Source organism: Phodopus roborovskii, unplaced genomic scaffold, assembly GCF_943737965.1.
Source record: "Phodopus roborovskii unplaced genomic scaffold, PHOROB, whole genome shotgun sequence".
Taxonomy (NCBI): Eukaryota; Metazoa; Chordata; class Mammalia; order Rodentia; family Cricetidae; genus Phodopus; species Phodopus roborovskii.
The window spans coordinates 935,406-950,067 of NW_026126627.1; the positions used below are offsets into that span (position 1 = coordinate 935,406).

At 47.3% G+C, this 14,662-nt stretch overlaps 1 protein-coding gene across 4 annotated transcripts in view; it reads left to right on the plus strand.

Annotated features, from left to right (window-relative positions):
* The window catches only part of Flnb (filamin B), a 138,975-nt gene extending 129,869 nt beyond the window's left edge, over positions 1-9,106 (plus strand). For all 4 annotated transcript variants that reach the window (XM_051206683.1, XM_051206680.1, XM_051206681.1 and 1 more), the window contains 4 exons: positions 55-231; positions 4,211-4,429; positions 6,579-6,782; positions 7,908-9,106. In XM_051206683.1, the coding sequence (XP_051062640.1) occupies positions 55-231; positions 4,211-4,429; positions 6,579-6,782; positions 7,908-8,095 (788 nt within the window). In that variant the 3' untranslated portion in view covers positions 8,096-9,106. The remainder of the gene's footprint in view (positions 1-54; positions 232-4,210; positions 4,430-6,578; positions 6,783-7,907) is intronic.
* The last annotated feature ends 5,556 nt before the right edge of the window (positions 9,107-14,662 follow it).

Here is a 14,662-nt window from a genome sequence, read left to right on the forward strand (position 1 = left end):
CTTACCTCCAGGGTTCTTACCACCCACATTTATCTGTGTCTCTTCTCCTTCTAGATAAGTACGCCGTTCGCTTCATCCCCCATGAGAATGGCATCCACACAATCGATGTCAAGTTCAATGGGAGCCATGTGGTTGGGAGCCCTTTCAAAGTGCGTGTGGGAGAGCCTGGCCAAGCAGGGAACCCTGCTTTAGTGTCAGCCTATGGTGCTGGGCTTGAAGGGGGCACCACAGGTAAGAAATCTGCTTTCCTTGTACCTGAGAAATGGGGTAGACATCTTCAGCCCTTGGAGACCTCCTGAACTCTCTCCTTGGGAAAATGCCAGGTGTGCACTCTTTGGTGGACTTTGGAAACCATTGTTTGAATCAGGATAAATCCAGATCGAGGCATGCATCACTGTTTGTTGTAGCCCAGGTCTGTCTTCAGCAAGTTCCTCAGCCTTAGGGACATGATGGTGACAGCCAAGTGTCATTAATTGTGAGGGTTTTGTTTTTGTTTGTTTTGTTTTGGTTTTTGTTTGTTTGTTTTTGCACAGAGTTTGTGGTTCAGGTCCTACAGACAGCTCATTCCCAGCCTCCCAGAAATACACTGAAGCAGCCTAAAGTCTGCACAGCCTGTCTCCTTGTCTCCTCTGCTCACACTGCAGATGTGGTGAAAAGGCTGAGGACGGGGTACAGGGGTCCTCACTTCATGGAGCTGTTCTGCCTCCTTCTACAGATGTGGCCATTGCTGGTCGGTCGCAGGGGCTTTCCCACTTGCTGCCTGACCTGCTGATATGATGCTGAGTGGCCAGCTCAACCAGATGGTTGACTCCTTGACAGACAAATTCCTAGTCCGGCTGTAATTTTGTGGAAATTACTCACTGAGAGGGCAACTCACCTTTTCACTGAGCATCTATCAGAAAGATCTTTCTGTGTGATCGTTTCTACTTACTGATTGGCTTTCATAACTTGAGCCAAAAGTCACTTATGTGGTCAGCTTGCGATAGGCCTCAGCTCTGCCCATCCCATCAGCATTGGGGATAATAAGGACTCTGTCCTTGTAAGCATCTGTAGAGGAAGGCCGCAGCGTGGACTTGACAGGCTACCACTTCTATTTGCTGTTGCTTGGGGCTTCTTGGGAAGCCCCTGGTTTCTCAACGGCCCTTGCCATGCTGTGAGTTAGAACAGAACAGGCTTTCTTCCCCTTACATTGGGGGATGGTTTGCAATAGTTACAAAACCAGCCCTAGAGTGAGAGCCTCCTGAGGAACCCTGCCCCAAGTTAGGAGTGGCCACTAGATTGGCATGCTGTCAGGAAGTCTGGCCAAAGCAGTGTCCTCCATAAAACCACCCCTCAGTGGCATTGGTCCTGTCAGATGCCCTTGGCACTCCCAGCCTGACTCCCTACTTCACTCTGAGCCAGTGCCTTGCTCTTAATTGAGATCTACTTTGCAGATTGGGAGAGCAAGACAAAGGATCCCATACTCTGCTGAGCTGCTCAGCTGGGAGTTCATAGAAACAGGGGGTCAGCCCCATGTCTGTGACCTTGAAGTCCAGAGGCACATCCTGCACCCCAGCCAGCTTTGCGGGGTGTCCTAGACCAGAACTCCTACCTTCCAGATGCCCAGAATGGTTTCCAGGTAGCCAAACAGGTGTGGACCCCTCCTGGCAGTAGAGCAGGCCTTGGCCTTGACCTTGGCCACAGCAGCCTCAGAGCTCACCATTGCAGCCAGGAGCCATGCAATCTTGTCACAACCCTTTCACTATTTCCTCTTAGTATTTTTCTACTAGCTCAGTATTTTTCTGTAGCTTGGATGTCAAGCTGCTCTGGCAGTGTGGCTGCCAAGGAGCTGATCTTACAGAGAAAGGTCCCTTCCTTTCATAAATATTGCATCTTGTTTTCCTGGCCTGCCTGCCCCCCAGGCTTTCCCCAAGTATCCATCCTGAGATGATACAGCACGAAGAGAACTTTCAAAAAAAGGGTCTGCAAGGCCAGGCCGTGGTGGCTAGCACTTTTAGTCCCAGCACTCAGGAGGCAGAGGCAGGTTGATCTCTGTGAGTTTGAGGCCAGCGTGGTCTAGAAAGTGAATTCCAGGGAAGCCTGGCCTACACAGAGATACCCTATCTTAAGCAAAACAAAAGATAACAGATAAAGGAGCTGTGTGGCCAGCGAAGGGCCCCATGTGCAGACCTGAGGAAAGCAAGAATGCCTATGTTTGTGGCCAGGCTTCAGAGAGAGGCCTGGAGTTGGACCACATAGTTTGGGGCTCTTTGGAGCAGCTGTGAGGGTCCCTGGGGATGGGGAGGACCGCCACCATGCACAGAGATGGTCTGGATATCACATCACGTATTAGTTATAACTGGAGTTGATGGTGATGTATGTCTGCATGTGAGTGCTAAGTCCCTTAGCAATAAGATGGTTAGCTATCACATCTAAGTTGTATTTTTGCTAAATCCCAGCTGTAGATGAGCAAAGGGAGGAGTGGGTCACAAGCCTGCCTCATAGGCTTGTTCCAAGGGTTAGAAGAAGTGAACCCCAGGTAGTTCTTGACTTTTTTTTTTTTTTTTTTTTTTTTTTTTGGTTTTTTGGGACAGGGTTTCTCTGTGGCTTTATAGCCTGTTTGGAGCTTGCTCTGCAGACCAGGCTGGTCTCAAACTCACAGAGAGGTCCACCTCCCTCTGCCTCCCGAGTGCTAGGATTAAAGGCGAGCGCCACCACCGCCAGGCTCAGTCCTTGACTTTTAATTCCTACTCTCCCCCTTCTCCACTGCATCACTTACATTTTCAGGCCCTCGATTGATTAATCTTCTCTGTATCTTTCCAATGTTAGTGTATGTGCTGCCGAAGCGAGCACTCTTGATTGATTAAAGGGTAGAGCTTCTATGGAGGACAGCCAAGTCTTTTCAGCTTCACTCTCAAAATACATCGTTCTCACCACCTTGCAGCCACTTCCTGGACACACTGCCCCTTCCTGGCTCATGGCCTGCTTCTCCACACAGCCTCCACAGCAGCTGAGACTGGGGGAGGGGCTTCTCAGATGTACGCCTTCACTACAACTCAGAGCCAAGGTGGCACAGTCGGGAGACTTCGGGACAGCAGCCTCAGGAGCTTCCAGAAACAGCTGGCTTGTGTTTGGGGGGGGGGGGTCACACCATAACAGCCCCTTTGTCTTGTTGATAGCCAGAAGAATAATTCTTTCTCTGGCCCAAGAACTGTAGTTAAACCAAAATATTTCCCAGCTGGGTTGGTGTCTGGGGCCCCGGCAGAGTACAGTGCTGCTAGAGGGTGTTGCACTAGAGTGCCCTCTAAAGGGCTTCTGGTGCACAGGAGCTGGTGTCTGACACCCCAGCCGCTCCCGCTGACCACCTCCTGCCCCTCTGGACTGGAAGGAACCTACAGGCCCAGGGGATAAAGCAGAGACGCAGTTCTGGTTATTGGTTAATGTTCTCCTTGCCTTCCCTTTTGCTGGGAGGCAGAATGTCTGAAAGGTCAGGTGTCTCAAGGCTACAAACAGGGTTGATGTGGCATTTGTTGTGTGTGTCAGCCTTCCCGTCCACCTTCCCATCTGCCTCTCCCCACCACCATACAGTGACTTCTTGAGCCTGTTTTGCAGCACACCACTTGTGGTGATGCACCTCCAGTTACACGTGGCCTGAACACCACCCGGAATAATTCACAACACTATGACAGAGCGTTGTGCTACAGAGTGGCATATGGCATAGGGTCTGGTGTGGTGCTCACTCAGTAGAGTTGCTGTTTGTATTTAGTTCCTTCTCTTATTGCTGGTATTCATGGCAAAGTAAGTAGACTGGCAGCTCTAGGCACCAGCCCCAGGGTTCAGCACAGTGGCTAGGTTGAGGAGAAAGGCTTCTGGTCTTGTCCACCAAGAGGAAAAGGGTTTCCCCTAGAAGCAAAGCTGACCTTTGTTGTCTGGGTCAGTACTTCAGCCTTACTGTGACAATTCGGATTCCTCACACTCAGCCAAATTCTCTGAGACAATAGTGTTGTCCAGGCAATCAGTGCTAGTGGGCAAAATGTCACCCACACTTTTGACCTAACCTGGGCAAGGGAGCCTGTGCTTCTCTGTGCCAGGAGCTAAGAGCTCCTGTTTCCCATGCTACCACAGCAAGCACTTAGTGTGGGCAAGTGTGTGTCTCACTGCTGAGTCACTATCCCAGGAAATACCTCTTCTCCCTACAAAACATCCATATGTCACGCTTCCTCTCTCCCAGGTATCCAATCAGAATTCTTCATCAACACCACTCAGGCAGGCCCAGGGACGTTATCTGTCACCATTGAAGGACCATCCAAAGTCAAAATGGATTGCCAGGAAACTCCAGAAGGGTACAAAGTCATGTACACTCCCATGGCCCCTGGAAACTACCTGATTGGTGTCAAATATGGCGGGCCCAACCACATCATGCGCAGTCCATTCAAGGCCAAGGTGACAGGTAACGATGACCTGCTTCTGATTTTACTCTTCTGCCCTACAGAGCAGGTCTTGTTAAATTACCAGTCGTAGCAGCTGCAAGTGATTTTCTAGTTATGTTCAGTCCACATCTAATGGACTTAATGTAAAGAAACAGTACGTGGGCATCGTGTATACTGCCCAGCTCTGTGAACACTGGGGTAAAAGCATCTTCCCTCCAGACATCAATGAGCCTTGAAGCAAAAGAAATTCTCCCTCTTAAGCCATGACACGGTAAGTTTTAGAGAAATATGACTTTGGGGAACATGATTCACTAGAGCTATGAGGCTCTCAGAATCTTAGCAGACCCTACCCTAAGTCCTTCTTCAGTTTGATGGAGCTATAAATTGAGGTGTGTCTCAGAGGGTCAGGAGCAGAGTTGATTTCAAGGGATCTCCAAATGCATATAGATACTGTGATAATGTGTGGATTTGTATATTGATGGTGTTGAATTTAGACAAGTGACAGAACGTATCAAAGCAGATAAATTAAAAATAGCTTGTCATGGTATTTTTTAAATAAAAGTGAGAACACTAGCTCCAATCCTGTGGAATGAGTAGAGTAGCAATAGATGACAGCCCTGTGCTATATTACCCAGGGGTTCTACGAAGGAAAACAAGTAACTCTTTCTTTAGTATGCAGCATAAAGAAAGGTAACCTATTTTTAATGACAAATCAAAAGTGAGACCCTTCCTAAAAATACTCTTCAATGAGCTTGTTTTAAACTCAAAAGAAAGGAAGGAAGGAAGGAAGGAAGGAAGAAAGAGTGTACGGGAGGGGCCAGTGAGGGGGCTCAGTGTTTGAGAGCATATGTTACTCCTGTCTAGGACCTGGACTGGGATCCCAGCACCCACATCAGCAGGTGATGCCTGTGACTCTAGTCCATAGGCTCCAACATTGTCCTCTGACCTCCATAGCTACTGGCATGCATATGATACACAAACTCACACTGTCATATGCACATACCGATTAAACCAATCAGTCTTTTTTAAATAAAAAATACTATGTCTGAATCCAGTATTTTCCAGAGTTGGAAAAATAAATCCTTTGAGTAAGGGAGTGAAGAAGTAAGAAATGGTGCTAGATGGTTTTCTGTCTCTAGCAGAAAAGAAGGAATGTTTACACATTTGAATGACATACACTGCTTAACTAGAGCCTCATTTCTAATCTTCACCTTACAAATAATAATAATAAAAGAATTCTGTAAAGCCTACCTTCTTCAAAACATGAAATAAATACCAAACAATAAAACTCAGGTAACCACCATACATACTGTGCTAACTTCCTTCTGTATAATAGGACTCTTACACAAGTGGTGTGGGCTCATTGTGGAAGAATTATAAAACTCAAATAGGAAGCCATCCTCTCTTATGCTTAGACTCAACTTCTTTTCTTCCAGCTGTGTATACTGCATTATATAAAGTATTCCACAGAAACAGCAAGAAGATGTGAATTCTACTGGGTCTTTATCCTATAGAGGAATTGCTCAGCTTTGTCAGCCTCTGCTTAACCTGGTCCATTTACCCAGAAAACCAGATTCTAGTTGTCTGAGTGAGACCCCCAAGGACTTAGAGACCATAGCTTGGTAATATATACTTATGATCCACCACAGAAAGCTGAGGCAGGCAGATTGCAAGTATGAGGCTAGCCTGTACTACAAATAAGATCCTGTCTTTTAGAAGGTAGTAATATAAGGGCTGGGAATCAGGCATAGCAGTGCACTCCTGGAATCCTAGCGCATTGGAAGATCAAGGATTCAAGAACAGCCTTGGCTAATTGAGAACCTGTCAAAAAGAAAAAACAAGCAACAAAACCCCTAAAGAACTGGGGATATGGATGGTGGTAGATTGCCTACCTGGCATGCAAAATGATCTGGATTTGAACCTTTATATGTAATATATATATATATATATATATATATATATATATATATATATATATATATAGAGAGAGAGAGAGAGAGAGAGAGAGAGAGAGAGATGAAATACTGATAGCATGGTGTTTATATCTAGGTATTGGAGCTTTTCTAGGGCTTTTGCAAGGGATATACTTGTCTCCTGGCTGACAGGACCACACCCCACACAAACACCCATTGGTCTAGCCATTCATGCCTCCTCTTTCTCATGTTCTAGGCCAGCGTCTTGTGGGCCCAGGCTCAGCCAACGAGACCTCATCTATCTTGGTGGAGTCAGTGACCAGGTCCTCAACGGAAACATGCTATAGTGCCATCCCCAAGTCGTCCTCAGATGCCAGCAAGGTGACCTCCAAGGGGGCAGGGCTCTCAAAGGCCTTCGTGGGCCAGAAGAGTTCTTTCCTGGTGGACTGCAGCAAAGCTGGTAGGCGGCACTGGTCTGCTGGGAAGGGTTAGCATGGGGTAGTATAGACAAGACATCCTCGCCTCTTTCAGTGTCCCCCGCTAGGATCTTCTGTAATGCCCACCTTTCTCCTGCTCTTACAAATAACCATGTTTCTTCCTCTGTCCTTCTGTGCTTAATATCCTTGGCTTTTCCTGCCTTTTGCCTCTTGATTCTTTTACAAAACAAATAGAAAGATGGTGGTTATCACCATTTCAGATGAGCAAACTCAACTGATTGGGCTGGAGAGATGACTCAGCAATTAAGAGCACTGGCTGTTCTTCCAGAGGACCCAGGTTCAGTTCCCAGCACCCACATGACAGCTTACAACTATCTGTAACTCCAGTTCCAGGGGATCTGATACCTTCACACAGACATACAGGCAGGCAAAACACCAATGCACATGAAATAAGTAAATCTTTAAAATTGAACATTTTCTTAAGTTTTGGTAGTCAGGTGCCTGGCTCTCCCACCCAGCACAGCTGGGCTTGAAATCCAGCTGCCACTTCATTCATTCACAAAGCTTTGTAGCCAGTTGTCTTGGGTGGGTTACCTGAATTCCCTAGAAGTCAGTTTCTTTTCCCAAATGGGAATCATAGTACTTCTTTCAAAAACAAAAGAACCCAACAGCTGGCAGTTCTGTAGGCCTGAGTGCTAAGGGTTTGTCTCAGTCACTTCTGTGACATACAGAAGCTTTAAGAGGCAGCTGTTGAAGCTGGGCATGGAGACACACACAGGCAGATCTGAGTATGAGGCCAGCCTGGTCTACAGAGAGAAATCCTTTCTCAAAATCTGCCCCCAGCCCACCACCTCAAAAAAAAGTCAGTTAGTAGCCTTCCTCGTTTGTAGCTTAGGTAGAAAGATGTTTCATGTCTCAGATCACCAAAGCTGAGAGGGAGGGGCGAGGGTGGCATGTCAGAGCTGGTATTTGAACCCAAATCAGGCTGTCTCTACTGGTAATGGCGATGCTTTGCCACCTATCAAAGGACTACAGTGTCATCACCCCAGCTTAATCAGTAATCCCCAGTCTCTCCACCTTTGTTCACATCCCTCCCTCTCTCTGATTGGCTTGACTCATTAGTCAATAACAACCTTCTCCTCCCCCAGGGTCCAACATGCTGTTGATCGGAGTCCACGGGCCTACCACACCATGTGAAGAGGTCTCCATGAAGCATATGGGCAACCAACAATATAGTGTCACATACGTTGTCAAAGAGAGGGGAGATTATGTTCTGGCTGTGAAATGGGGGGAAGAACACATTCCTGGTAGTCCCTTTCACGTCACCGTGCCTTAAAAACAGCTTGCATCCAATCCTGGAGGAATCCTTCCGGTTGCTTTTGTTGCTAGTTTGCAATTCAGTTTTACAATGTCCTCAGCCTGCTGGTGGGCCCAAAACCCCATCCCAAAATCTTCCCATTCATTCCAAGTGCCTTGAGTGCCCTAGGCTTGATTCTTGAGGACATGTGGGACATTGTAAGAAAGTAAACTGGGACCAAGAAAAATGTAGAGTACTCTGTCCAAATGGAGACTCTTGAATTCAAAGGCCACTACAAACAGACTAAGAACAGGGCAAGACTGACTGGCTCCCCTAAGCTCCTGGTCTACTCGCTCGTTTACCAAACAAGAATGTCATTGCAGGAGGGGGCCAGGATCCCCAATTGCCAAAGACCCTTGCAACCCACTTCCCTCAAAAAGTAGATGACAAATAGGAATGGCTAACCCAGATCACATTCCATCTCTGTGCCCTGATCACTTTGATTTCATCCCAAAGCCAACTCAGGTGTAAGAGACATGCTGAACACCCTATACTCTGTTTTTGGAATTCTGCACCTGTGCTACTGCTTTATAAACATTCTTGATGACAGATAGCCATAGCCAAAGGCAGGGCTACTGTCAGAGTCTTCTGCTAAATGGCAGAGACCATTGATAAGCTACTGCAAGACCCCCTTCTGCGAAAGCCGTGCAAGGCCTTAAGGACCAAGACACTAACACGTGGTCCCACCTGAGGTCTCTTAAAAGGCTTTGGGTAGCATCACCAGGCTGTCAGATGGCTGTGACTAATGTTAACAACAAAAGCAGGGTGTTGTGGATGTTGTCATGGATGTGGCAGGGGTGTCGCAAGCATCCTCCACGGAGGCGCAGCAGCTAGAGTGGTGTGGGTGGTGAAGCCACCTGTCAGGAACTGGAGCAGCTGAAGCCGGATGTGAAAGGACTATAGACATAATAGACAGGGAGACCAAACTGGAATCAAATGCCAACTGGAAACTGTATCTTATAACTTATTAAATAAAATGTTTGCTCCGTATGTAGCTCCCTGTCATTCTTGGACTCTTTAACAGTTAGTGGTTTAAGCCTCTGATCAGCCCCTTACATCTCCTATAAGTGCAGGAAATGTGATTTGATGATGGGCATGACCTTTGTGTGTGTGTGTGTGTGTGTGTGTGTGTGTGTGTGTGTGTGCAAGCAAAGAGCTGTCTTCCTAAGAAGCCAGGTAGCCAGAAACAAGGGACTTAAAAGGACACATGAACCATGATACCAACAGTACTTTTTTGGAGTCCTAGATACAAAATCCAGGTAGAAAGTATGGATTTTAAGAAAGCCTCTTGCCTAATATCAGGAATCTGAATTCAAGAATTTCTCAGCCTGTCACATGTCTCCACTGCCCTAGACGCAGTACTGAGTGTCACTATCTGCCCCTCCTTCATCTCTGTCCCTGCCAGGAAAATGATTGCTAATGACTCAAGATGTGCTTAGTCTTTCATCTACTAATCATTACAGTGGTCAGTTGACATTTTACAGATGACAAAACTAACATGGGTTCAATTTACACCCCGTGTTTACAGGCCCAGAACTCATATGGGCCTATACCTTTTGATCCTGGAATGGGATGTCTACCCACAAGTCACTGCAAGGAAGCAGCTCAAAGGGAAAGGGTTGCAGGAGCCCTAAAAAAAAAAGTCCTTGGTACCCATGGTGATGGGGAAGGCCCTCTTGAGCCCCAAAGCCTCCAGTCTGGGGATGAGGGATTCAGGCAGGGAGTCTGGATAATTTTTAGTGGTGGTATGTATGTGTATGTGACAGGATCTCCGGTGTCCCAGGCTAGCCTGGAACTTCCTTGAGCATTTTTTTTTTTTTTTTTTTTTTTTTCTATTCTGTGCCAGGAGCAAACCCTGGACTTTGTTGGTAGACAAGCATTCTACCAACTGAGCTACATCCCCCTACTCTGCCTTCTGTGTTGTATTTTGGTTTTGTTTTGTTTTTGTTTTTGTTTTTTTTGTTTTTTGTTTTTTGTTTTGTTATTTTCCTGTTATACCTGCTACATTTGTTTTCCTCTGAGCTTAGAGGGGTGAGGCAGATTCACCCTTTCTTCTCTTTGCCTTGAAAATCCTGTCCTAGACTCCTAGCCTCTGTAAAGCTGTGGGCCATGAAGAGTCCACACAGATACCGTCTAGTGTGATGCTGGCTTTATTAGAGAATCACAGGGTTGCTACCATTCATTTGTTCCCCTCTAAGCCTGACTAGGTTTGCTAGGGGAGGCAGAATTTGTACAATGACAGCATTGACTTTGGTGTAAAACACTGCCTTTTAACTGGCCTTCTGAGCACGCCTCCTTTGACTGGGGGGTAAGGCTTCCATGAATTCCCATGGGGATCTGTGGGAACACTTATTTGCTTGTTACTTTGTGTGGACAACTCTGCTGGCAGTGATTTGCCTCATACACGGGTATGTGTGAGCTGGCTGGGGGGTGATGATAGATTTACCTTTGGGGTCCAGCCCTGCCATTGCTGCCTGTGATGTCAGGGGTGGAAACCTGTTGCTCTCGTTGCCTGGATCCAGAGGGCAGTTCTTATCTGCACCTGGGCTTGGTTACTGTGGAAACAGACTATTGTTTGCGTCAATACCCTGAAAACCTTGAAACTTGGTGGGCCTGGTGCCAGGTCCTTCCTGACTTGCTGTTTGTCTGTTCCCCAGCTGAAGCTGATGAGTCTAAAATGTCACTCCATAAGCTAGTGGAATTGTGGCCAGTGCCCAGCCCACCCTGCCCTACCTATCCTGGGTGCCCACCCTGCCTCCCAAAACTGTTCTCTGCAGTCCAGGGAAGTGCTTACCAAGGTGGCTTCAAGGAGCAAATTCTCATTAACAGCCCACGTACATGTATTAGCCCTTGGCCACTTGTTCTAGGACTCAAAGAGGGCACATTTTGATGCACTTGTTATATAATTCAGTACATGAAATTTTGATTTCCTTTGAAAATTGTTCAGCCTTAATAACCAACAGAATAAAAAGCGTGGGTGTTCTAGCTTTGTACTTTTCAGTTTGTTTCTTACAGCTTGTCAAGCCAGCACTGAGGAGGTGGATTTTTCTGGACTTTGTTTTAGTTTTTTTGTTGTTTTGTTTTAATTAGTGAGCAGGTCTAATACAAGTGTTCTATCCTTGAGCCATGCCCCCTGAAGTCTGTATTCAAGTGGGAGAATAAGAGAGATGGGAATGTAATGTAATACAGCTCAGCTCAGTGGTAGAACATGTGAGTTCCTTCGCCAGCATCCACGTGAAGAAGCTGTGCTTGATAGCATCTACCAGAAATCCCCAGTGCTAGGAAGTTGTGACAGGCTCCCTGGCCAGCCAGCCTAACATAATTTGGCAAGTTCTAGGCCACATGAAAGACCTAGCTCACAAAAAAAAAAAAAAAAAAAAAAAAAAAAGGTGGGCATCACCTAATAAAATTTAATATTTTTTTTTCTTACAAATGTCAAAAGTGGAGGCAGGCTCTAAGCAAGCTGAATTCAGTTTTTCTCTTTGGCCTTTCCCTGGAGATTTAGCCAAATACATGGTGGGAGGGATCCTTGCAAACAAAAGATCCTTCTCTGCTTTGTCTGGGCCCCCAAGCCCATGAGGACCAGCTCATGGACAAGGAATTTAGGGGACCCACCCCTCACACCCTTTTTCTCTTCCTCAGCATTCTCAAAGGCAGCCAAGAGCCCGGAATTTACAAGTCTGACTTGTGGCACGTATCCCAGGGTGCTTTGAGCTTTGGACTTGTTTATCTCCCCAGCACAAAGAATCTACTAGTCCTTTATTGCCCGCACTTCCCCTGACTGACCACCCACCCTTCCACAGCACCAGGATGCCTTGCCTTGCCCAGTCACCAATGAGGTGGGGCACATTCTTTGGGTTCAGCTGAACCTGGGCAGGGTTTTACAGTTTTACAGAGGCTCCGAGCTCCAGGCCCCATTAACTGAATAGCAGAAGAATGACCCAGTGTATGAGGATCCACAAGCAATGTGTCAGATGCAACAATTTCAGGTCTGGATTTCAGTCCCAGCCCTGTGGCTTTCCAGCTGAGTCACCCCGGCAATGGCCTCTGTGCTCCCACCTGTAAAATGGGGAGAAAGTGGGGGCCTTACATTCTAAGCTAAGACAGACCCCTCTCTGCTCAGACCATTTAGCATCCCCCTCAACAGACCTGGGTAAACCAGGGCTTCCAGGACACCTGGAAGGATGTTGAGGTGACTTGGGTCCCCAAAGTGGAGAGGAACAGGTGTCCCACTGTTGGCTTCTTGGCGAGAGTGCTCTTAGACTCAACTCGCAACCAGAAACATGAGTTAGCCAGGCAGAGTTAGGGAACAGTGAACAGACTGGGACTCTCGTCTGACAGACGAGCAAGCCCAATGCCATAAATCAGCCATAAACTGTCCCTGGGACAGATGAAAGCTGGTCTGTGGAAGAAGACAGTAATGACTGGTTGCAAGCACAAGCTAAGAGTTTCATGTCCTACTCTAAGTCCCCAAACTCCCGCTAGCCTTCATCTTCGCCCGGGAGAGTTTGTGGCTGATTTACAGCTTTGAGCTTGTCCATCTGTCACATGAGGGCCCCAGTCTTTTCACTGTTCCTCAACTCTGCCTGGCTAACTCATGTTTCTGGTTGTGAGCTGAGTCCAAGAGCACCCTCACCAAGGAGCCAACCCTGACTCCCTACCACCCCGATATCATGCTGTTAACTCTACCTTCCGAGCTGAAACCTTGCAGGGAAGCATAACAGTTCCACCCCCTCCTCATCTACTGACATCATTGACACCAGACATGGGTCTAAAGCAAATGGATGTTTGTTGAATGATTAAATGAGTGTACATACAGCCAAGGATGGGGAGACAAGTACCCTGGAGAATTGTGGGTAGCCCTCTCCTCACTGGCCCTTTCCAGGAGGGAGGCAGAGACTGTGAGAGTCCAGTGTGGGCTGGCCCATGGTGTGGAGCCTTCCCCTGCTTGCCTATGGCCCCTTCTGATAGTACATTCACCAGGAGAGTTTTGTGTCCGTAACTGGGACAGAGGTTTTGGAGTTGTAGTGGTTTAAATCAGAATTCCCCCACAAAGGCTCATGTCCTGGGGACTAGGTCTTTCCCCAAAGGATTTTTCTGCCATGGGTGATGAGAGTTGTGACCTAAAGGATGGATAAATCCTTGGTGACTTTACTGAGAGCTGGAGCGAAGGGAGAGGTGGGACCTGTCTGGAAGAAGGCTGTTTCTGGGCTGTGCTCTCAGGAGATGCATCTTGTCCCCTTGTCCTGTTGTCCCTTTCTCTTCTTTTAGTCCACAAAGAGATGATGAATGAGTCCTCATCCGCCCGTTTTGACTGCCACACTGTCCTTTCTGCCCAAGCACATGGGCTAAATGACTGTGGACCACATCAGACTGAACCATAACCGATCTTTTTTTGCCTTTTAAGTTTTTCTTATATATTTTGGTTACAGCACCAAAAGTCTGACAGATACAGGATCCTATTGCAGCACAAGCATTTACTGTCACTGGCCTCCCCCACATTCTCCACATCTGAAAGAACTCTGCTCAATATAAAGAGTGTGCTAAAGCCTGTGTGAAACAGGTGTGAACTTCCATATAGCAGCAGTGGTCGGCTGCTAACACGCTAACAGCATTTCCCTGTACCTTCATTCTGCACCTGGAAAGGAGGTCATGAGCAAGGAGTCGGCTTAAGGCCTCAGAGCACAGCATAGTGCCTAGTTCCAGGCAGGTACATATTAAATTCCAGCTGACATTAATGGAGATGCCCCACAGACATACTCTGTCCCATGCACTTTATAAACTGAAACACTATTCTAATACCAAAGTATACTCCCACCATCATCTTGTGTACAGACAGCCTGCTAGCTAGAAGGTAGGTGGCAGGGTTGAGCCTCTGAGGAGTAAGGCCACAGAATTGTCAGGGCAAACTCCTTAGCTACATGCCCACGCTTCCAGAGGGTAGAGACTATGTAATGTCGGTCCATCTGGGTGCCTGGTATATAGCAGGTTACTTCAGAATCCAGTGTGTGAACGAAAGGGGCCCCTGTGTGTCCCCCTGAGAATATTTGCATTTGACCTCCTACTTGTCACCCTGGGAGGGTCATGGCCAGGCTCTGCTCTCTTTTTTTAATTTATTATTAAAAATTAAATGTGTGTGTGTGTGTGTGTGTGTGTGTGTGTGTGTGTGTGTCTGTGTGTGTTGTGATACTTGTGTGATTGCAGACACACCTGTGGAGGTCAGAGAACAGCTTTTGGGAGTCAGTTCTCTCCCTCCATCCTGAGTTCTGGGGTGGAACCCAGGCCATTGGGCTTGCATGACAGAACCATTACCCATGGAGCCGTCTTACTGGCCCATGGTTCTGTTTCCTTTTCTAACTTGACCTGACCTGGCCTGCCAGTGGGTGACCCTACTCCCATCACCATCCCGCCCCTCCTCTTCAGCAGCCCTAGCAACTTGACTCTCATTGGCTACACGTTTCCTTGGAGACAGACACCAGCCATCCAAACACAGATGGCTGAGCTTCAAGAAAAAGAATCTTCCTTCCTACCCGTGGGCTCCCTAAC